General features: G+C 41.9%; 1 protein-coding gene across 5 annotated transcripts in view; it reads right to left on the bottom strand.

Moving 5' to 3' along the window:
* The window catches only part of rptor (regulatory associated protein of MTOR, complex 1), a 288348-nt gene that overhangs the window by 63168 nt on the left and 200581 nt on the right, over nt 1–24599 (bottom strand). For all 5 annotated transcript variants that reach the window (XM_051898086.1, XM_051898081.1, XM_051898084.1 and 2 more), the window contains exons 19-22: nt 21729–21849; nt 19594–19734; nt 10553–10708; nt 4722–4840 (exon numbers count right to left, since the gene is read on the bottom strand). In XM_051898086.1, the coding sequence (XP_051754046.1) occupies nt 4722–4840; nt 10553–10708; nt 19594–19734; nt 21729–21849 (537 nt within the window). The remainder of the gene's footprint in view (nt 1–4721; nt 4841–10552; nt 10709–19593; nt 19735–21728; nt 21850–24599) is intronic.

The following is a 24599-nucleotide window of genomic DNA, read 5'->3' as shown; positions in this document are numbered from 1 at the left end:
GACTCTTGAAGGACCAGCACCACAAAAGAGGGAATCTCAAGGTTGCTTCTGAGAAGACCAACCTGCTGTTAAACAAATGTCCTGAATCTACATTTCTTTATTCCAGGCCTATGAAGAAGTCACACTCCTAGTTGAGTGAGCACGAACTCCAATGGTACAAGTCTCACGCTAATGCTATTGCTTCTGCATTTCAGTGAGACAAGTGCTGTTTTGAAAGCGGCAGACCTTCGATACAGACAAACAGCTGCTTTGACAGCCTAAAATGGCTAGACCTGTCCACATAGGCATGCAAAGCATGAAGGTTGTGCCGCAGATGCTGCCTCCTGAGGAGCAAACACTTGCAGCATTATAACTTGTGCCCTAAATGATGTAGACAGCACTTTGGGTCTGACCATATAGTCATCTTTACCAAACTCCACACAAACAGTGTCTGTAGACAGAGCATGTAATTCACCCACTCTCTTCCCACATGCCAGAGAAAGTAAAAGTGCCATCTTGGATGAGAGCACTTTCAGCATCATTGCATGCAATGGTCTGAAAGGTGGCTTGGAATGTGCTCTAAACACCAAAACCCATTTGGGTACCAGGGTAGGACGAGAGGGATGCAGCCGTCTCGCTCCTCTCAGAAACACCTCAACCAAATTGTGCTTCCCTGCTAAGCAACAATCAATGGGCCAATGCAAAACTGAAATGGCAGCCACATACACCTTTAGAGTTGATGGTGTGCATCCATTATCCAAACATTCCTGTAGAAATGACGAAATGACAGACACAGCACAGGTCAATGGGTCCTCATTTCTCGCTTTACACCAGGATACGAAGACTTTCCATTTCAGAGTATAAAGCCATCTGGTCGACGTGGCTCTTGCTTCCGCAATCGAATCCAAGACCCTTTGTGGCACATTCAATGTCAAGTCAAGTCACCTTTATTTATATAGCGCTTTTTACAATGCAGATCGTATCAAAGCAGCTTTACAGTGATAACTGGTATATAATTTTGGCTGCACAGCAGCTCTTAAAGAAAATGGTGTCAATGCATGCAGATCAAAGCACTGTTGAATATCAAATGTCAAGTGTCCCCAACTAAGCAGCTTCACAGTGACAATAGGAAAATTATTATCGAGCTAAAGTTGTTTTTTGATTGAATCACTTCCATTGTAAAAACTGTTAATTATTACTTTAGGGGCCACTTAAATGACACCTTTCCTACTGAAAACCGAATACCTTTAATGCATTCTTGCCATTCATTTACATGTTTAATCAATAGGTTTGCGTGTTTGAGTGTGTATGTGCGCAGAAGCTTGGTCTTTTTAAAAAAGTGATATTTGTCAAATTACTTGTCTGGTCCGCATAGTACAGAAAAATTAGTTGTGTCCATGGATCTATGCGAACTGGAATAATTTTGATAAAGTTTTATCTATACATAGGGAAAGGAAAGGGAAGGGGGCCTTCGCAGGGGATAGTTTAGTTGAAACGTCAGGGCTGCGTTATCATCATGTCTAGATGCAGGTCCTTTATCTTATCTGGATACGGCCTGGATCTGGCAGGCTGCGGCAAACCTCGGGATAAACAGAGAGAGACTAATATTAGCGTAGACGCCATTCTTCTTATGATGTAGCGAGTACATCAGGTGTTATGGGAAGTGTTCCTGGTTCCGGCTGACCTAATTTATGCAGCCTAACAATTTACATGATTTGAATTATAGAAGTATATAATGGTTTATGTGTATGCAAGTTTAAACAGATGTGTTTTTAGTTTAGTGCTTTGTAAGTAAGTAGCAAGATTTTAAAATCTATACAATGTTTAATAGGGAGCCAATGCAGTGTTGACACAACTGGGCTAATATGGTCATACTTCCAGCTTCTAGTAAGAACTCTAGCTGTTGCATTTTGGACCAGCTGTAGTTTGTTTAACAGGCGAGCGGAACAACCACCCAGTAGAGCGTTACAGTAATCTAGCCTCGAGGTCATGAACGCATAAACTAACTGTTCCGCATTTGTCATTGAGAGCATATGTTGTAGTTTAGATATATTTTTTAAAATGGAAGAATGCAGTTTTACAGATGCTAGACACATGGCTTTCAAATGAAAGATTGGTATCAAAGAGCACACCTAGGTTCCTAACGGACGATGAAGACTTAACAGAGCAGCCATCAAGTGTTAGACAGTATTCTAGGTTATTACGTAAGAAGTTTTTGGTCCAAAAATTAGAATCTCTGTTTTTTCTGAATTTAGTAGTAAGAAATTACTGGTCATCCAATTTTTTATGTCAGCTATGCATTCCGTTAATTTTGTGAATTGGTAAGTTTCATCAGGGCTCGAAGAAATATAGAGCTGAGTATCATCAGCGTAACAATGAAAACTAACGCCATGCTTCCTAATGATATCTCTCAAGGGTAGCACGTACAGAGTGAAAAGCAACGGTCCTAGTACTGAGCCTTGCGGTACTCCATATTGAACTTGTGATCGATATACCATCTCTTTGTTTACTACTACAAACTGATAACGGTCAGATAAGTAAGATTTGAACCATGCCAATGCAATTCCCCTAATGCCAACATCATTTTCAAGTCTATTCAAAAGAATATTGTGGTCGATAGTGTCAAAAGCAGCACTGAGATCTAGTAACACTAATAGAGAGATACAACCACGATCGGATGATAAGAGCAAATCATTTGTAACTCTAATGAGAGCAGTCTCAGTACTATGGTACGGTCTAAATCCTGACTGGAAATCCTCACAGATACCATTTCTTTCTAAAAAGGAACATAGTTGTGATGAAACTGCCTTTTCTAGTATTTTTGACAGAAAAGGTAGATTCGAGATTGGCCTGTAATTGACTAATTCTCTAGGATCACGTTGTGGTTTTTTAATAAGAGGTTTAATAATAGCCAGCTTAAAAGTTTTTGGTACGTATCCTAGTGATAAAGATGAATTAATGATATTAAGAAGAAGATCTATGACCTCTGGAAGCATCTTTCAATAGCTTAGTCGGTATAGGGTCTAACATAACATGTTGTTGATTTTGATGATTTAACAAGTTTAGAGAATTTTTCCTTTCCTATAGCAACGAATGAATGGAATTTTTCCTCAGGGACACTAGTGCACTGTCTGACGCAATACTGTAGTATACGGTTGCATGGTTATAATTTTCTCTCTAATATTGTCAATCTTGCAAGTAAAGAAGTTCATAAAGTCGTTACTGCTGTGCTGTTTGGAAACATCAGAAGTTGAAGCTCTATTTCTCATTAATTTAGCCACTGTATCAAATAAATACCTAGGGTTGTGTTTGTTTTCTTTTAAGAGATTTGAAAAATAAGTAGATCTAGCATTTTTTAAGGCCTTTCTGTACTCAATCATTCTCTCTCTCCACGAAGTGCGAAAAACTTCTAGTTATGTCCGCCCTTCACAATGACCTGCCACACATGCAGGTTTCATAGCTCTGGCCTGGGGTGCCATGTAGCACCCAATGCTTGAGACAGCAGGTCCTTTGATAACAGAACCGGCAACAGGGGAGCAAACAGATGTTTCACTAGCTTAGGAAACCACGGCTGGTTGGGCCAGTTTGGCGCGACCAGCAGCACCATAATTTTGAACGGGAAAGGCATATATGTGCTTCTTTGGCTGGACACATCCCCTTCATAACACATCCCCTTTCTAGGGGGATCACTCATCAGTGAAAAGAACAACAGGAAATGCACATTCTCCTCTGAGGCAAACAATTTCCCCAAACAGGCTCTAATTTTTCTGGATCTTCTGAGGATGCAGGCTCCATTCTCCATAAGCACTGTGCCACCCCTGGACAGCATGTCTGTGCTGCAACTGAGATGGCCCAGAGACATGGACCGCTCGTAGATAGGAGGATCCTGTCCACCCACAAGAGAAAATGTTCTGCCAGCCTTTGAAGCGGGCAAGAACGAATACCCCCCTTGGTGACTGATATACAATATGTGTTTTTGTCTGTCCAAAAACAAGAACATGACAGTCCTTAACGAATGGAAGGAAGTGCTGCAAAGCTAAAGATACTGCCTTCAGCTCTAGGCAGTTTGTGCGCCATTTTGACTGCTCATTCATCCAAGTGCCCACTCTGCCCATCGACCCCTGCTCGTACATCGTGTTGAGCCAAGGGGTCAGTGTGCCCATACAGCCGCGAGTCACCAAGACGTTCCTTCTGTTTGCACGCTGTCTGAGGCGTCTTTGTGCACACGCTTCGGATCTGTCAGTCAGTGCGATTAAGATTGATTTGTTTACATCAGCATGAGTTTGAAAATCACATTTCATTGGTTTAGACTCTTGCCATCAAAAATTCGCTATGAGTATTCACAAAGTTGGAATGCTGCACTTTAAAACGTTACCAAACTTGTGCTGAGGGTAAGCGCGAGTGGTGAAGCGAGCAGAGAAGGGCATTTTTCATGGACAAAGGAAAGGTACTCCTCTCAGAAAACACACAAATAAAGATACTTTTAGATGTTTAATTGCTATTTGAAGCATTTTGATCACTAGATGAGGGCTTAATGAACTCATTGTTGTGAAACCTCAAATTCGACCAAAACCAACTTTTTTGACTTGTTTTGCCTGTAGCTCGTAATTAGCCTGTGTGCATTTCCGAATCAATTTGCCAGCACGGGTCACAAATATAAATATAAGTAGATGTAGCAGGTATAAATATGTGAGCACAGTAAAATGGGGCAGGTGTAAGGAGGATCCCAGGACTGTCTGTACCTTGTATGCGATGCTGTTGAGAACCTTCATTGCCAGATCAGAGACGTCTGGAAATGGATCAGCTGCAAGATGCAGTAACACCCTCCAAATCTGAGTATATACACTGTTAAAAGACACTCCTGAAAAGAGAAAACACATTTTGTTTAATTTTAAATAAAGGAATTGTGTATTTGGTGTATTTAATGAGAATTTGTGTAGAACCACTCAGTAGAGTTAAACTAAAGTTCAGATCCTCCCTGGGATATTCCTTACAAAAAAAAGTACTGCTGCTGTAGCATTGTACAGTGATGCTATCGGACAAAAATACATGATACTGAATGATTAACATTTCCATATGCTATGATAGTAACGAAAATACCAGGGTATTATGACTTGCATAGAATCATAAATCATAGAATAAACAAGCACAGAAGACATTCTGTATTATTCACTCACACCTGTTTATACAGGACAGTTAAAGTTGTTTATGATTTTGTCAATACATTCAAGAAAAAGAAACAGATAACTGTACAGAAACAGAATATCCTGTACAGTCATTAAGGTCACTAATTACTTCACCTCCCTGTACCAATAAAAAGAGAACTATCGATTTACACAAAAGTAATGAGTAGATCTCATCCATCTTTCATTAGAAGCTGTCATTGCCATTATCAGGATGTCATTGACTGGTCTGGAAATTATGTGATTTCAGAAGCAGGAAACAGCTGTGGGAACACGATTTCAATCTGACATTTTCTCTCCTGTCCCTGGAGTGAACCGGCAACTGCAGCTGACATCAGTCTTTTGTGTTTTTTCTTCTTTCTCTTTTTCTCTCAATTCTCATGCATTTTCATTCTATCGTCTCTTGCAGCATGTCATCCTTCAGTCACTAGCTCATCCTGCTCTGCACCACTCAGGTGATTAAAACACAAATTCCTTCAATTAGGTAGAGGTGCCATCCTCACCTCATTATGAGACAGGGCGCATCTGCAATGTGTGCATGTGTGCTAACTATCCTATCGGCCGGATGAGCATATCTGGTGCTGGAGCGCATGTAGAAGTGTGTGTGAACATCAAAAGACCATCAGGCAGACGAGCATATTTGTATTGCAGAAAGACTATGTGCTTTCCCTGTGGTGCTGTGTGAGAATGGAGCCCCTCATCATTGGCATGCACAGTGTGTCTGCCATCTTAACGCATGCACAATCCACTTCATGAACACAGTCTCTAGGGACACCTCCTCCACCACCTCGCTTTCTCTTTGTGCACTTTTCTTTATCCACACAATAACAGCAGTTATGGAGTGCAGATGTTAAATGATCTGAAAGCTAATGTATATAATAATATAATAACTATATTCTGACCATCACTCTAAATGATGATTTTAAGCAATTTTAACTGAAATTAGTAGTCATTTTCAATACAATTTCAAAAACATAACTATAAGAGAATTCAACAACCAAAGTCACCAGTGGAGAAAGTGAGAGTATATTATGGGATGGGGCGGGATTCTGTCACACTCCTTTCTTTTTATTGGCTGATGTAAACAGAGCCATAATTTTCTACAGATGGGCATGAAATATTCAGCAGGACTGCAGTGGTGTGCTGTCACAACCTGCCACAGTTTCAAAACACACTAAGAAATGGACCCAATAATGAAGTTAATGGTTTATAACACTGACAAAACATTTTCCTAACCATAGCAGATTATGCGTATCATAGCATATTATGATATTATTCCAGGGAACATTAAAAGCTCTAGCTCACTTTCCATGCATCAGCATTGGAGAAATGTGTATATGAGCAAAAAGAAACAAGTATTTTACTCAGGGCTCCAGACTGTGCCTAAAATGGTCGCATTTGCGACTAAAAATATTAATTTGTGACTGATATTTTTGCTGAGGTTGCCATTGGCGACCATACAAATTCACACGTTATGACTGTAAAATCTGCATGTTATTTGCGTGTTCTGTGACAAGTAGCCTATCACATCATTTGCTGTGTTGACGTAATTAAATGAGATGCTGAGTGTGAATGTTTCACTGAGTTAGAGCGCCGAGATATGAACAGGTAGAGAAAAATTTTACACACCAAACATACGCCAAAGAACTAGAAGCTGATGAAAGCCGACTGTGTTGTTGCCTGCGTCGGTGCAAAACATATATTCTCATTCAAAAGGGGAAACCGACTCTACAGGCTGCAGATACACACAATGCAGCGCATGTTTACCGTTTTGAATATCAATCATGCTGATCACTTTCATTATTCCACTCCGCTTATGCTCATCAGATAAATTTAAGTTCATTAAAAGTCTTCAGTGACTTAAACAGTATAACAAGAGTATAAACAATTTTAAGGCGTCTTATATTTTGTGGATGGAAAAACAAATCGCGATACTCCCTAATTACTCCCTAATTAATTATTATTAATTTCGTTAAATAAACATGAGTGCTGCATGTTTTAAAGTCAAAAGATGGCGCTGTTGCGCGTTCTTCAGAGCAGCTTGCATTCAATGATTAGCGCACATTTGTCAACTTGCTTGCACATTGTCGATTGCTTATGAACTAATGCTGATCAATTATCACAAAGTTTACTTTATATTATTTATATTATATTGTGTTGTAAACGGTTGTAGCAACGTAATTTTTTAATCTTCATCTGAACTTGAATGAGCAGCAAAAGTAAAGCACAGACATTTCAAAATAAGAGTCCCGCTGTATTTCAAAGTAATCAAAGTCAAGTAGTATGTATATCAATTGCCCCTGTTTGTTATTTGGTTACACAAACCAAATTTAATATATTTATATATTTATTTCCATATATTTATATTTATTTTCATTTGATTCAAAGTAAACTGTTGTAGCTTCAGGAAGGATGGACTAAGAACATTATTTGACACATATTATTCAATATAAAGATTTTACTATCATCAGGGTTATTATAGTTAACTAAAACCATTAAAAACATTTTTTATTGCTTGAAATAAATGTTAATACTAAAATAAAAATCTATACAAACTAAACAGACATGTTTAAAAAAAAAAAAAAATTAAAACTTAAAAAAATGAAAGCAGAAAATATAAAAATCTAATCAGATTCAAAATATTAACAAAACTATAATAGTAATAAGTGAAAATAGTGACATTCATTTCCCAGAAAAGTTGAAAAAGCTGAAACTGTAAAGGGGAGATATAAACAAAACAGGATGACTAAAAGTAAGTGATTTAAAATTTTAAGTTCATTGTTGTGTGGCTCTTAAAAAAATTATTTGGCGCCTGTTTTTTCCCCCTATAGGAGCCAATGGCTCCTTAATGAATTTTTTTGTCTGGAGCCCTGTTACTGACCATAAGCTAGGTGTAACTTAAAAGATCAGACTAAAGATCCAAAATTAAGGCTTTTAATTGCTTAAACATTTATAGTCACTTCATAATCTAATGAACTACTTGATATGCTGATTAATTAATCAAAGTATCCACAATTAATTGCAAATTAACCTTTGCTCAGAAAAAAAAATCCAATTTGTAATAAAATATTGAATAAAAATTACAGAAAGTGGTTTTACAAGTAAATGCATTGTTGGGTCAGATTTGCATCAGGTTTTGGCAAAAAATGTCAATTTTTTCATGACTTGTCCATTCGTTCATGATTGCTATTATTCTTTATAAAAAATATTTAGTAAAGATTTGACACAGTTTTCCATGCCAGATAGTAATGCTAGGGAGGAATAAATTTAAAATCTTCATTGTTCTAAATGCTTCCATTAAGAAAACAATATCTAACCGGTGAATATCTATTAACATCTATTCAAAGAAATCTATTCCATATCTTGTCCAGAACTGATTTTTTAAAAATATTCCTTATATTTCTCTGTACTGAACTGTACTATATTAATACTGTATTCAGATGACACTCCTAGTTAAATTATTTTATCTTTTATATGTTGTTGTTATATATTCTGCAACTTCACTTCAAGCACAACACCTGCTATAAAAGACACCCTGAATCCAGCAGTAACCATGGTAACTGGAAGGTGCTTTGAACCCTGGACTCTGCTGTGCTAGCACTCATTTTCCTGCATTGCCTGACTACTGATTGCTGTATGCAAAGCACAGTCGCTCCTGGAGGTTGAGTAAGGACTTCATACTTTAAATGCATTAGTCACAGATTATATAAAAAAACAAAGTAGAGGAAAAGAAGGTTATAGGGAAATGATGGGTTGACAGGAGGTCAGAGGAGAAAGATGAAATGAAGAGGTTTTGTAAGGTGCTGGTGTAGACACTGCACTGATGCAACTCAGAGGAGGGAAAGGGTGAAGAAAATAAAAAAGGATGCATGTGTGGCTGATGACAGAAAAAACAATTAAAAGCCTCAAAAGAAAAAAAAGATAATGATTGAATAAGACAGAGAGAAGTGAAATTGTTTGAAATAAATCTGCCACAATGAATCAGCGCAGTAGCTCAATATATTGATACACATCTGATGGTCTAAAAACGCTTGAATGTCCAAAGCTGGCAAGCCTTAAAACACATACAATTGATAAACATTCGTGAGGACGGAAGCAACAGTAATCTCACTTCGGGGATCTTGCGCTGTATGTGTGTGTTGACTCGGCGTTTGAGTTCGCCTCCGTGTTGCTTCCATGCCGCTGACTGGACGGGGCAGGGTCACGTGACTACACACGTGGTAGTTGTTTTTAAGGGGAAAGTATTAACAGGATTAAAAAACCGAAATAACCGACATGGGAAAATTACATCGGTTAGAGGTTCTGAATTTCAATTTTGATTACTTTTTGATTAATCGTCCAGCCCTACTTCATGCACTTAAGTGTCACAGTTTTTAATACGTAGCGGAGGGGGAGGAGCTATCAGACTCCGATGCTGAATGACAAAATAACCTCATAAAATTCACACACTACATGGATGAGGTACATAGTACATAAGCACAGAGTATAAGTGAATAGTGTATAGTGTGTCATTTGGGATGCAACTAGTGTCTTTGTGGGTTTTGAGATAACTGAAATAATTTGGTGAAGTGATATGGAACTGTAATGTGGCAAACAGATTTTTCAATAGTTATTGCATTAATACGGTAATTTCCATTTTAAATAACAGATCTATGTGTAATTTTTAGGTTTTGCAATGTGTGTGGGTATTTGAAGTATAGGTAGGTCTTATTACTGAATAAACAATGACTGCTGCATTCACCTAAATAGATATCACTAAATACGGTTCATTCACCTCATTACTGTTATAGTTTCTGTTCTGTGTTTTGGATTTGTGGTGCCTTTTAGTATGCTTTTTCTCTGTTTAGTTTCGGTTTCCTGCTTTAGTTGTGTTGTCAGTTTTTAATTTTTCCTCTTGATTTAGTCCCTGATTGTTTCCAGGTGTGTCTTGTTTATACCTTGTGTATTGAAGCCCTTGTGTTTCCCTTGTTCTTGGTCTGGGTTTGTCTTTACTGGATTTATCATTGGTTTTGTTCATGTGTTTCCTGATTTCCTTATTCCTGTGTTTCCTGGTTCTTCTACTTGTCAGGATATTATTTTTTCATTTAATAAAAGCTGCACTTCCTGCGTTACAATTATACACTCTTCAGAGTACTGTACTAGCCAAAAATCAGAACATCAAAGACTCTTTAGAGGTCGAAAGTGCTGACTTAAAGTAAAAATTTTAAAAAGAAAAAAAAAAAAAAAGAAAAAAGAAAAACCCCTACAAAATCCACTTCTCTGTGTCTTATGGCATTTGGTCTATTCAAGAGCTGTCAATTAAAGAGGCACTTGGTCTATTCAGAGAGATATTTTCAAAAGAATCTGATGAAGGTCTAGTCCATGGTTGTTGCTGAAACAGAAAATCTCACCAATAAGAGAATTTAAGGAAGAGTATGAGCTGACTCTCCTCATCTTGTCGATGGTTTCAAAGGAGAGAAGGTATTCATCATTATCAGGGCTGCCCAGAGTACTGCTGGCACTGCTACTGGTGCTCAGGTTCCCTGGAGAGAATGCTGCTGGACCACCTAGCACACACATATAAACATAAGCATTGTTGGGAATAGGGATGGGTGATATGACCAAAATATTATTTCACAATATGAGTAACTTTATTTTAAAATAATATATAATTACAGTATAGTTCATTTTTGCTGGAAATAAGCTTGTTAAAGTACCAAATTTTCAAATATCTAAGAAATTTTACAATTCTTGATACCAATTTCACCACTACTAAGCTAACTAATGCAAGTAAAAAAATCCTAAAGCAAGTCCTTGTGTTGAAGAACAAAAAGGAAAAAAAAAAATAGAAAGAAAGAAACAAAGATGAATGAAATAAAAGATTCAGGTAAGAAATTAGAACAACATGAGGGTGAGTAATTCATGAAAGAATTATGATTTTGAAGACAATTTTCATCAAAAAACATAATCGACTGTATTTACATTAATACTAATTACTAAAGGCCCGTTCAAACCAAGGACAATAACAAGAACTATATAGCTCTAAAAATTGTTCTAAATATGAAAGATTAGCAGAGTCCACACCACAACTATAATGATAACAGCACAGAGAAATCATATCCAATCAGAATACACCAGACTTTAAAGAGCTCTAGCATTTAAATCTGCAGATAACAAAACTGCAGCGTGCGCTAAGAATAAACAGATGCTAATATAGCTATCATTATAGTTATCTTTATAGTTATTGTTCTTGGTGTGAACAGGCCTTCATGTGTGCATTTGATCCTTTAGTTGAGCACCTGAGCTCAAAGTATCCTTTGCTTGTCTGCGTTCCACATCTCAGAGAAGATAGCATCAGATAACGTGCAAGTACCGAACTGAGCTCTTTTTCCTGGCTTAGTACACTTTTAATAAAGCGCTTTAACCCTCTGGCCCTCTTCAGTCATTTTTGACCAAAAGTTTTATATTTTGAAATGTTAAAAATCGTAGCTTCATCGTAATGAGATGACACTTGGTGACTTGTGTCACATTAGCAATATGAACACACACACACAAAAAAAAATCAAGGACATGATTCGGACATGTTAAAGGGTCGTAAAAAAAATAGTCACACTTACCTTCTTTGCAGTAAAAAATGACCGACATAGGAAATGAATGGGAAATACGAAAAAATACGGAAACTCAGAGAATCTTTTGTTGGTACAAACTACAAATCAGCCACTGTGCAGAAAAAAAGTGCACAGCAATGACGGGGTGACACTCCTAAATGCCAAGAGTGCAAAATAGTGTCATGAATACGGCTCCCGCGGCTCCCCCTCCCGGCCGCCGGAGGGAGCCATCACCTGAGTTTTGAGCTACTTCCTTCTGGACTACGTTACCCCTAGGCCCTCATTCCTGGGACTGATTGCACACACCTGCACTGCATCACACTCACACTATTTAAGACGCACACACGCATCCATACACTGCGAAGTCTTGATTTGCCCCGGTGATCACTACTGAGCGTTTTCTTGTGGACTGTTACCTTGTTATTGATTGGACTGTTTATCTTCTGTGAACCTCTGCCGCCTGCCTTGAACCCTGCCTGTTTCCTGGATTACGTTTGCCTGCCGCCTGCCCTGAACTCTGCCTGTTGTAAAACCCTGTCTCTCTGCCGCCTGTCTCGACCCAAGCCTGTCCCTGTTTCCGCTACTGTCTTGCCCTTGTCTGCCTTGTGCTTTGTTGTTACAATAAAGATACTGCAAATGGATCCTCACGCTGTCAGCCCATCATTACAGAAGACTTCGCCATCAAACGATCCAGCAGTTCTCCTGCAAATCTCCACCGAACTCTCAGCACAGGCCTCTCAGCTTGCCGCGCACCAGCACCAGCTGACTCGTCTTACGTCACTCACCGAGGAGCTGGTGAAAACCCTGCAGAGCTTGCGGCTTCCCTCTCCTGAAGCCATCACGCCGCCTTCTGCTATCAACGCCAGTCAAGTGTTCACCTCTCCATCCACTGTAAATCCACGCCTCGCACTACCCGAGAAATTCGACGGCAGTCCAGCCAAGTGCAGGGGCTTTCTCCTTCAATGCTCCTTGTTCATAAACCAGCAGCCTTCGTTGTATCCCAATGACACCAGCCGGATATCGTTTGTATGCTCTCTGCTCACTGGCAAAGCACTTGACTGGGCCACAGTGGTATGGAGAGAAGATAGCTCTGTGTTCCCCACGTTCACGGCCTTTCTGCAAAGCTTCAAGGAGGTGTTCGAACACCCTGAGGGCGGCAAGAGCGTCGGCGACCAGCTGCTTTCGTTAAGTCAAGGTAAATCTACCGCCGCCGAATTTGCATTGCAATTTCGCACATTGGCCGCACAAACTAACTGGGTGGAGGACACACTGAAATTACTGTTTCGCAAGGGCCTGTCGCTGGAGCTTCAGGCCGAGCTCGCTTGCCGTGACGAGGGGAGATCGCTGAATGCATTCATTGAGTTGGCCATTCACATCGACAACCTCCTCCGAGGCCGACGACCTGTTCGCTCCCTCACGCCAGTCTCTGCCGTTCCTGAACCCATGCAACTCGGATATACTCCCCTTCGTCCAGAGGAACGAGAGAGAAGGCGCCAGCTGCACTTGTGCCTATACTGCGGCCAGGCAGGTCACATCAAGCTCAACTGCCCCATTCGACCCAATGCTTCTGTGACGAGCAGGGCGGGCGAGAGCCGTGAGGGAACGGCGCGAGGCCGGTGACGCGAGAGTTAACGAGCTCCACCTGTGAGGCGCACCGGCCTTGAGTCTCTCACGGAGGAGCTCCGGAAGCATAAAAGGAGGAGCGACGACAGTGAAGGACGAGAGAGGACCAGGCCTGGACTTTATTTTGTTTTATTATGTTTGTGTGGCCGGCAGACGTCCGCGAGGGTCTGCCGGCATTACTTTCGTTTTGTTCTTTGTTTATTTTATTAAAGTTTATTGTTTGAATGTTCGCCGGGTACCGCCTCCTTCTTCCCACATCTTACGAACTGTGTTACATTGGTGCCGAAACCCGGGAGGAAGGAGGGACATGCTGTCGGAGAGCCCTCGCTGCTGAGGGGGATCGCGGTGCTGCGGAGTTCGGGCAGCGCGGGAGTCAAGACCGCGAGAGGCTGCCCGAGGCGGTGGTACTGGAGCCTTGTGAAAGGTGGGACGGAGACCCGGATGCCGTGCTCCTGGGACGAGGTGGGGTGGCTGCCGTCCTGGAGGGAGCGGAGGAATGCCGTCGTTTGCCGTGGGCCGGAGCCTGCTGCCGTCCGCCATGAAGGGGAGGAGCAGGGAACGGCGGATTCGCTGCCGGCTGCCCTCAGTCGGAGGAGCCATCGCCGGCCGCCAGGAGGCGGTCAAGGATCGGGCCGTCCACCGAGCGTCCAGTGCCATCGCATGGCACCGCGAGGAAGAGCCCCTCGGCAGGCTGAGGACCGAGCGGCAGTGTGTCAGGGAACCGGACCAAGAATTTTTTTTTTTCTTTTTTCCTCTCTTCCCTCTCTCGTTCTGTCGCTCCCCTTGCTTCCGTCTCCTTTCTCTCGTCTCGTCTGTCCTTACCCCCAGGTGCTGCGGCCGCCGAGACAGGCCCCGGGGGGGGAGTAGAGCGCAGTCTCGGGAGTACCCCCCGGCCTGCGAGGGGCGATGGGGGTATGTGACGAGCAGGGCGGGCGAGAGCCGTGAGGGAACGGCGCGAGGCCGGTGACGCGAGAGTTAACGAGCTCCACCTGTGAGGCGCACCGGCCTTGAGTCTCTCACGGAGGAGCTCCGGAAGCATAAAAGGAGGAGCGACGACAGTGAAGGACGAGAGAGGACCAGGCCTGGACTTTATTTTGTTTTATTATGTTTGTGTGGCCGGCAGACGTCCGCAAGGGTCTGCCGGCATTACTTTCGTTTTGTTCTTTGTTTATTTTATTAAAGTTTATTGTTTGAATGTTCGCCGGTTCCCGCCTCCTTCTTCCCACATCTTACGAACTGTGTTACAGCTTCTAATCTCAAAGCGGTGAGTTCAGCACAGCATGTTGACTATTTGCCCAACTGCCTTAAAATCCCCATTCAACTAACCAGTGACGTTCAAACCATATCTACCTATGCTCTTCTGGACTCTGGTGCAGCAGGAAATTTCATGTCAGACACATTCATTCGTCAACACAACATACAACTAACCAACTGCAACTCTTCGTTAACAGTGGAGGCGCTAGATGGGAAACCTATAGGAGGAGGAAGAGTGGCGCACATTACCTCAGCGCTGGGTCTACAAGTCGGGGCGCTGCACCATGAACAAATTCAGTTTTACGTCATCCATTCACCTAACAATCCCATCATCCTCGGGTTGCCTTGGCTTCGAACACACAATCCGCACATATCCTGGAAGGAGGGTCAGATCGTCCAGTGGGACCCCGCCTGTCATCATCGCTGCCTGAGTTCTGTCACGCCATTACCTCTCCATACCATCTACGTCGACGAGACCCCAGCCGAACTTAATGCCAATGCTCGAACTTGCCATACCAGCCGAATACACAGATCTGGCCATCGCTTTCAGTAAGTCCAAATCCACGGAACTACCACCTTATCGCTCCAGTGACTGTGCAATTGAACTATTACCCGGTACCACTCCGCCTAAGGGCAGAATATTCCCTTTGTCACAGCCCGAGGATGCGGCCATGAGGTCGTACATCGAGGAGGAGCTGGCTAAAGGATTCATTCGGCCATCAACATCACCAGCTTCATCCGGGTTCTTCTTTGTCAAGAAGAAAGACGGCAGCCTACGGCCCTGCATTGACTATCGTGGCCTGAATGACATCACTGTAAAGTTCCGTTATCCGCTACCATTGGTCCCTGCAGCCCTCGAACAACTACGTCAAGCCAAATACTTCACCAAGCTGGATCTTCGCTGTGCATACAATTTAATTCGCATCAGGGAGGGCGATGAATGGAAGACCGCTTTCTCCACTGCCACTGGCCACTACGAGACCCTTGTCATGCCCTTCGGCCTGTCCAACAGTCCTTCAGTCTTTCAATCCTTCATCAATGATGTCTTCCGGGATATGCTCAACCGCTGGGTCATCGTGTACATAGATGATATTCTCATTTATTCCAACTCCTACGACGAACACGTTCAACACATTCGAGCTGTGCTACAACGTCTAATACAACACAAACTCTACGCCAAGGCTGAAAAGTGCGAATTCCACCGGACCTCAACTTCCTTCTTGGGCTACGTCATCAGCCGAGATGGAGTGGCAATGGATGACGGCAAGGTAAAGGCAGTGTTAGAATGGCCGCAACCACGCACCTTGAAGGAGCTACAGCGATTCCTGGGGTTTGCCAATTTCTACAGGCGGTTCATCAGAAACTTCAGTGGGGTTGCCGCTCCCCTAACATCCATGACTAAACGCCAATCTTCACGACTCGTCTGGTCACCCGAAGCAGTAAGTGCGTTCCAGGAACTGAAGGAACGTTTTACGTCAGCACCCATCCTACGTCACCCAGACCCCGAGCTTCCCTTCATCGTGGAGGTGGACGCTTCCAGTACTGGCATTGGTGCAATACTTTCTCAAAAGCAAGGTAATCCGGCCAAGATGTTCCCCTGTGCTTTCTACTCTCGCAAACTGTCAGCGGCAGAACGTAACTATGATGTGGGCAACCGAGAACTACTCGCGATGAAGGTGGCGCTGGAGGAGTGGCGCCATTGGCTGGAGGGGGCAAGACATCCGTTCACTATTCTCACTGACCACAAAAACTTGGAGTACCTGCGCTCAGCCAAACGCTTAAATCCACGACAGGCAAGATGGGCAATGTTCTTCACGCGTTTCCACTTCACTGTTACTTACAGACCCGGACCAAAGAATGTCAAGGCGGACGCACTAACAGTGGGGTGTCATGACTGAGATTTCACAGCTCAACGAGCAAACCGCACCCCCAGTAGCATGCCCTCCGAACCGAACATTCGTCCCCATGCAGCTCAGGGACAAACTACTCCACCAAGTCCATGATTTCCCGAGTTCTGGCCATCCAGGCATCACAGCTACACTGCAGCTCCTTCAAAACCAGTTCTGGTGGGAGACCATGCTCGCGGATGTCACCAAATTCATCAGCAACTGTATCGCCTGTCAAACCACCAAAACCTCACGTCAAGTTCCTGCCGGACTGCTTCAACCTCTTCCCATTCCCCAACGTACTTGGTCCCACATCGCAATCGACTTTGTCACCGACCTCCCCGAATCCCAGGGTCACACCACAATTCTCACGGTCATTGATCGCTTCTCCAAAGCATGCCGCTTACTGCCACTACCCAAACTACCCACAGCTCTAGAGACCGCTGAGCTCCTGTGTAACTCGGTCTTTCGTTTCTACGGCCTGCCGGAGGACATAGTGTCGGACAGGGGTCCTCAGTTCACCTCTCGTGTCTGGGCCGCCTTCTTCAAGCAGCTCAATGTTAACATCAGCCTCATCTCTGGGTACCACCCCGAATCCAACGGCCAGACTGAACGTTTGAATCAGGAGCTGACACGGTTCCTCCGCACCTACTGCCATCAGAACCAGGCCGACTGGAGCCGATACTTGATGTGGGCAGAGTATGCTCAAAATTCCTTACGGAAACCTGCCACCGGAATCACGCCCTTCCAATGCGTGTTGGGCTTCCAACCGCCTCTCTTTCCCTGGTCAGGGCAACCATCCGACTTACCCTCAGTCACAGAGTGGATGCGTCGTAGCGAGGAAACCTGGGATCTGGCTCACCACCATCTCCAGCGCGCTGTGAGGCGACAGGAGAATCAGGCAAACCGGCATCGACGTCCCAACCCTCACTACTACGTGGGACAGTGGGTCTGGCTGTCCACCAAGGATCTTCGCCTCCGACTTCCATGCCGCAAGCTTAGTCCCAGGTTTGTAGGGCCTTTTCAAATTCTAAAACAAATCACTCCTGTATCATTTCGACTCGATTTGCCTGCTAATTATCGTATTTCTCCCACCTTCCATGTATCCTTGCTGAAACCTTCCGGGGGCCCGAGAGAGGAGCCAGTGGGAGCCGAGACCCGCAACCCCCCACCCCTGATCATCGAAGGCGAGGAGGCCTATCAGGTTCGAGAATTGCTCGATTCCAGGCGCCGGGGTGGAAGGCTACAATATCTGGTGGATTGGGAGGGGTACGGCCCGGAGGAGCGATCTTGGGTCAACAGGGATGATATCCTGGACCCATCTCTCTTAGAAGAGTTCCATCGGATGCATCCGGAGAGACCGGCCCCTCGCCCACGTGGTAGACCTCGGCGCCCGCTTCCTCGCGTCTGGAGCCGCTCGCAGGGGGGGGGGGGGGCTCTGTCACGAATACGGCTCCCGCAGCTCCCCTCCCGGCTGCCGGAGGGAGCCATCACCTGAGTTTTGAGCTACTTCCTTCTGGACTACGTTACCCCTAGGCCCTCATTCCTGGGACTGATTGCACACACCTGCACTGCATCACACTCACACTATTTAAGACGCACACACGCATCCATACACTGCGAAGTCTTGATTTGCCCCGGTGATCACTACTGAGCGTTTTCTTGTGGACTGTTACCTTGTTATTGATTGGACTGTTTATCTTCTGTGAACCTCTGCCGCCTGCCTTGAACCCTGCCTGTTTCCTGGATTACGTTTGCCTGCCGCCTGCCCTGAACTCTGCCTGTTGTAAGACCCTGTCTCTCTGCCGCCTGTCTCGACCCAAGCCTGTCCCTGTTTCCGCTACTGTCTTGCCCTTGTCTGTCTTGTGCTTTGTTGTTACAATAAAGATACTGCAAATGGATCCTCACGCTGTCAGCCCATCATTACAAATAGACACACCCTACCCCCACCCCCTCCCCCCACACACATATATATATGAACTAGCACGACTATAAGACAGAGCAAGTTTATGCAAATGTGTGAAATAAAATCAATAACTCAGCCACAAAGCAGTAAAAAAAATGAACAGCAAGAAAGAGGTTACACTCAAAAACATTGAGAGTACAAAAAAGAAACACCCACTCAAACACACATTCACAGACACACACACACACACACACACACAGACACACAGACACACACACACATCATTATACACACACACCACACCATTATACACACACAAATGAACCAGTGTGGCTGTAACAATATGGTAAAATTGAGACAAAACTCAAATAAGAGTTTGACATTATCAGACCCAGATTTATTAAACTGTAATAAAACATACCTGTTCATTTTTGTTATATTTTTTATTGAATTTTGATTTTATGTGTAACAAAATGCCCTCCTCTGTGTTCAGGTTTGACTGTAGTAAAATTAATGCAAAAACCGACACTTCAAATCAACATTTCAAACAAAAAAAAATCTAAACCTTGACAAAAAGTAGTCTTTGAGAACATCTAAGTATACATCCAAATCCAAAACTTAACAAAAATAAGTATGTGTGTCTAAAAACCACTAGAGAATTTATAAGCCACTATATATAGAACTCTGTAGGAATCTAGTGTTTACAACATGGCATTACATAAGTTTTTCTTTATTTACCCCCACCAGATGGCACTAATCTACCTTAAAAAAAAAAAAAACTGAAATGCCTTGTCTCTATTTTAACATGGAATACTGCTTTAATTAAAAAATAATTAAAAAATATATTAGAAAAAAAATGTGAAAATGGGGAAAAATAGCTAATAAAAATTGTATAAATATTGCATAGTATCATAAAATATCCTAAAATTTTTATACAATAATCCAAAAATATTATTGAACAAAAATATATTACATGGGTTTTCCTGAAAAACAAAAAAGTTACATTTCAAGGCTTCGGTCACTTTTGACCGTAAAGAAGGCAAGTGTGACTCCTAAATGAAGAGGGCCAGAGGGTTAATATCAAGCATGTTTCACAGTAAAGCAACATCATTTTTGGCAAGTAAGATTTGGAATAAGATTTCAGGCTTAGTGATATAGAGTGGAGTTTGACTCACCCTCCTCGTTGAGGTTGAGGTTCTGAAGGCTCTTATTGAGGGTTCGAGAGGTGGTGGCCGCTCTGAGGTTTGTGTAAGAGTTCACTGATCGTAAACGAGGGATGGCGGGACTGTCCCTACCCGGGGTAACATTCCCTGTCTCTACATAAACAAAACAAGTCAAAGGTCAGCGGCAACTGGACATAACGGATAACCAATGGACCATGACTATGTTTGGAACAGCATACTACTAACTAGGAGAGTACAAATCCTGACGATGCATATAAAACATTTTTTTTTGAATCGTGAATCTTTAATTTCGGTCGATAATCGATGTAAAATGCTAAGAATCGGATTAATCGTGATTCTATAGCGATTCAGTGCTTTAAAATATATAAACATTAAATTACTACATGCGCAAATTGATGGAGACGTTGTGCGCCGTCATTCGCACCCTCACAGCTCTTCTTACCGCCTTTCACTGGAATGCGCTCGCGCTCCGTCCGTAGCTCTCATCGACATTTTTGAGCAGCCCTCGTTTGAGCTCTCCTCAGGACGGCCACTGTTGTTCACATGAGCACATGACAGCTCTCTATTATAATAGCAATAGTCCTGAGTCACACTGCTCAAGTCATTGATAAAGCTGCCAAGTCATTGCGTGGTCACTACTGTTGAAATAAAACGCTTTCATTGTGTGAAAAGTCACCGTTATTTTCTATAAGATAAAATACTGAAGTTTTACAGATGGACAATGTGCATTAAAGTTGCGTTTGTTACTATAGCAACATTAGAAACCCAGTGCATTTTCTTTCAGAATCACCATAAGGAAAATGTTTCGTATAAAGAGAACAAAGAGGGCTTTTCTTACTATTCCGTGAAGAAAAGTTAGTTTAGGAGTAGTTGGGAAAGTGTATGATGTTCTTCTAGGGTAGTCTCTCCATGTAAGCATTAGTATGTTTAATGTACCTGGAACACTTTAATGAGGTTGTGTAGCCATTAACACTATCCTACACTATAGTTAACATGAACTAGGCCTAACAACGCTTTTAAAACCTTTTAAAATTTAGGCTTATGTAAATTTCTACAAATGCCAATTTTTAGGCTATTAAAATAAAGTTATGTAGCATCATTATAACTAACATGAACCAACATTAACAATGGACAAAAGGTTGTTTTTTGCCCTTACTCTCTGACCTCCTGTAATTCGCACCCTGACTAAGACACACTGGGGGAAGCATTTCTATAACCCTATGAATGCATATAAAATGCAGAATTGAATCGAATCAATCGAATCGCATCAGATTTTAATGTGAATCGTCTCAAATCGAATCGTTCTGAATTTGCCAAAATCGTTCTTTAATCGAATTGAACACCTATGAATAGTGAATTGAATCGATTCGCTGTCTACCCAAAGATTCACAGCCCTACTACTAACTACTAATTCTGTATTTATGGAATATCTGCCCATCCGATTATATTTGGCAAAATGCACACTTAAAATCCTAATACTAATGTGCTAAATGAACAAGTAGAAATATCATCCACAAATTATAATAATATGACAATGTAGTATCACTTAATCTGAAATGTGGCATAAATTTAGGGGGCTTTCACACTGGCAGTTTAGTTCGAAATGGGGCACAGTTCGCATGAAAAATCGCTAATATGAAAGCTGTCATGCGACCACGGGTGCGCACCGGGGTACCGAACCCGAGACTACCTGAAGGAGGTGGTCTGAGTTCGATTGCACTCGAACTGTGCCACGGTTCGGGTGAATATGAAAGCAACACGGACTCGGGTGCGCACTTGTTCAGGAAGTAAAGTAACCTGCGCATACGTTTTCGCCGATTGTAATGTATCTACTTAAATACAACACATGTAAGAGATGATAGTGTTGATGATTTATCTTGGATGTTGGAGTGAGCCTGCAGTGTATTTGCGCTTTGCGAGTGCAATCAGAGTGTTAAATGAATGGCAATCAGCTGTCTCCTCAAAATAGGCTGCTTGCAAACAGCGGAAAACCTTCTACATGCGGTGCACATACAGTAAACACAAGTGTCGTTTACTCTGCTGCACATAATAGTAACACATTAATAAAAAAAATAAAAAAAATTATTGACCCGCGTTCTGTAAACTGTTTAAAAAATAATAATTACCTGTGGAATTGGCAGGTGAAGGTACAGCGTAGTTTTTCTCTTCCTCCATGAACTGCAGAGCCACCGTACAGAAATTACTCTCATACTGCACCACTAGGTGACTAAGAGCAACAACCAGCTCCTAAACATGACAAAATATAGGAAAAACAAAAGTGACTGACAGTAAACATCATGAAAGAAAAGGTCATCATAAGCCCACAAAGTTAAATAAGTCACTATAGGTCAGCATGAGCCAATACAGATAATCAATAGAGTCAATATAAAGAGTCAATATAAATTAACATGAGTCAGGTAAGCATCACAGCATGTCAAAAAGCTTCACTACAGGTCACTATTTTTAATCATTTTAATTTTGCTCTCCCCAACTCTTCACAGAAAGGTAGTGTAGCAGTGGCTATTTACATTGCAGTGCTTTCAGGCTCTACTTTCGAATGCCAGCTTAGTATTGGCCGGCTCCTGCGTCAGCATCATATATTGATATACTGAGCCGGCGTTCGGACGTAGAACCTGGAAGCGCTGCAACGTAAATAGATTATGAGAATGACAGGGAGAGACGAATTTGGTGAATAAAGTCATTATGTTTGTTTTGTTTATGCAAACAAAAAGTATTCTTGTCACTTCATAATATTAAGGCTGAACCACTGTAGTCACGTGGACTATTTTAACAATATTTCTACTACTTTTCTGGATCTGAAATGATGATAATTTCGTTGCTTTCAATGGAGGATAAAAAAAACCTCTCGGATTTCATCAAAAAAAAAAAAAAAACTGGATTCACTATAGGTAAACATAAATCAACACTGCTAATCAAGTCAATACAGGAAATCTGACATATGTATCATGAGCTATATGTATGCGCATTGATCAATGTTTATATGTAAATAAAAAGCCTGAATTAAATATGTTCATATAAAGCAATTATGTCTCTTCAGAAGACTTGGATCAAACCTCTTGATTCATATGGATCACACATTTACAATGTCTTAATGAAAATTCTGAAGCATCAAAGTTTTGGTTGCCTGGGCTTCAAATAACTGGACAGAAATCTCTCAGCTTTCATTAAAAATATCTTCATTTTGTGTTCTGAAGATGATCTGAAGGGTGAGTAAATGATGACAAAACTTTCATTTTTAGGTGAACTATCCCTTTCAACAAAACAGGCAAAAACTAATAACAGAACATGTGGCCTAAAACAGAAATACATTTGATTAGTTGAGATTGAAGAATGCAGTTTAAAATTACTCTGCATTATAACTCTTATCAAGCTACAAATTACATAATCTCATGACATTTTTATTTTTGCTGGAGAATTTACAGGAAATATACAGTATAGTACACTTCTCAAACACAATCTCAAATTACTGAGGGCCAGAAGGAGCAAGCTCAGCTTTACAGGAATGTCTTGGATAAACAGCAGAGATTGGGAAATATGTAAAAATGCTACAAATTGTGGTCATCATATTGACCTGGAGGAGTTGTGTCAGTACCTGGACACATCAAAAAGTGCATCGATAAAGCAGTCTAGCATACAAGGACAGCAATAGCCATGGCTAACAGTGGAGGCCACACTGTTAAAAAAAAACATGTGACGAGGCCTTCAAATGTGGAAATAGCCCTTAGGTATCAGAAAGTCAAAATGAAGCTATACATAGATTTACCCACTCACTTCACCAACACCAAAGGCACAAAGAGCATGGTGCAGGTGGCTGGTGACAGTGATTCTTCCTGTCCAAAGTGTTGAATGAGTTCTATCCAAGTTTGATAAGGCAGAAGAACCTTATTAAATGTTGATTTGTGTAAAGCTAATGAACCAGATAAGATCCTAGTCATATGCTCGGGGACTGTGCAGTCCAACTCACACCACATGTCCTCATAGTCATTTTCAACATTCCCCTGAGCCAGGCAACTGACTCAAAGTTCTTTAAAGGGGTCATGAATTAAGAAATCAAATTTCCCTTGATCTTTTGACATGTAAGAGGTCATTGTACTATTAAAACCTCCTGTAAGTTTCAGAACTCAAAACTTCCTTGTTAGTCCAAAAACAGCTTTTATTGAATCCAAGCTCCAAAAATGACTAGTTTCAGATTTTGTCACATTATGACGTAATAAGTGTGACTAAAGACCGCCTCTGCAGAATCACATCAATGCCTACTTCTACATCATCACGTTGTTTGCCCCACCCACTGGCACGTTACTAAGATGAGAAGGAGAGAAGAGCGATACAGGATCACTGGACTAAAAATAACATTACCTTCCAAAGGATCTTAATGTTAGTAAAGTGGTTATTTATTTTCAACTATGTGAATGTCTCAGTAGAGCATTATTTGTTTGTTCAGTACATTTCTCTGTGGATTCTTTGGTAAATCAGTTGCAATTTCAGTGCAGGCTTTGCAAACAGACATTTACTGTAAGATATGGAAATTATACACAGAAAGCAATCAAACAACCCTCCCTTTATAATCGCTGGAGCTGTCAATCACACAGTGTGAATTTATCAGTGACTGAGCTCTGGATTCTTGCCAAAACTCCTGTTATAATCAATAACGCTGTCTACACAGCACAATGAATCTCTTATTTACATCCTGTTGGCACTGTTAATTATGATGAAAGCATTCGTGAAAGTGCAGAAATCGAGTTGCAATAACGAGATCACTGTATTCATGCGCTCAAAAGACATGTCTGTCATTGGCTAGAATGCTGCAAACTTTCCTGCGATGGGAGTAGATCTAAATATAATGCATTAATCAACACTTCACAATTAGTTAATCTCGACAGCTGTAATAGTAAAACCATAGTAAAAATTTCAAGAGAGTTCCACATGGAATACTTATTTCATATGCAAAGATGCTAGTCAATCATAGCAATGGGCAT

The sequence above is a fragment of the Ctenopharyngodon idella genome, chromosome 6 (genome assembly GCF_019924925.1).
Source record: "Ctenopharyngodon idella isolate HZGC_01 chromosome 6, HZGC01, whole genome shotgun sequence".
NCBI classification, from domain to species: domain Eukaryota; kingdom Metazoa; phylum Chordata; class Actinopteri; order Cypriniformes; family Xenocyprididae; genus Ctenopharyngodon; species Ctenopharyngodon idella.
This window is presented reverse-complemented; position numbering and strand designations above follow the sequence as displayed.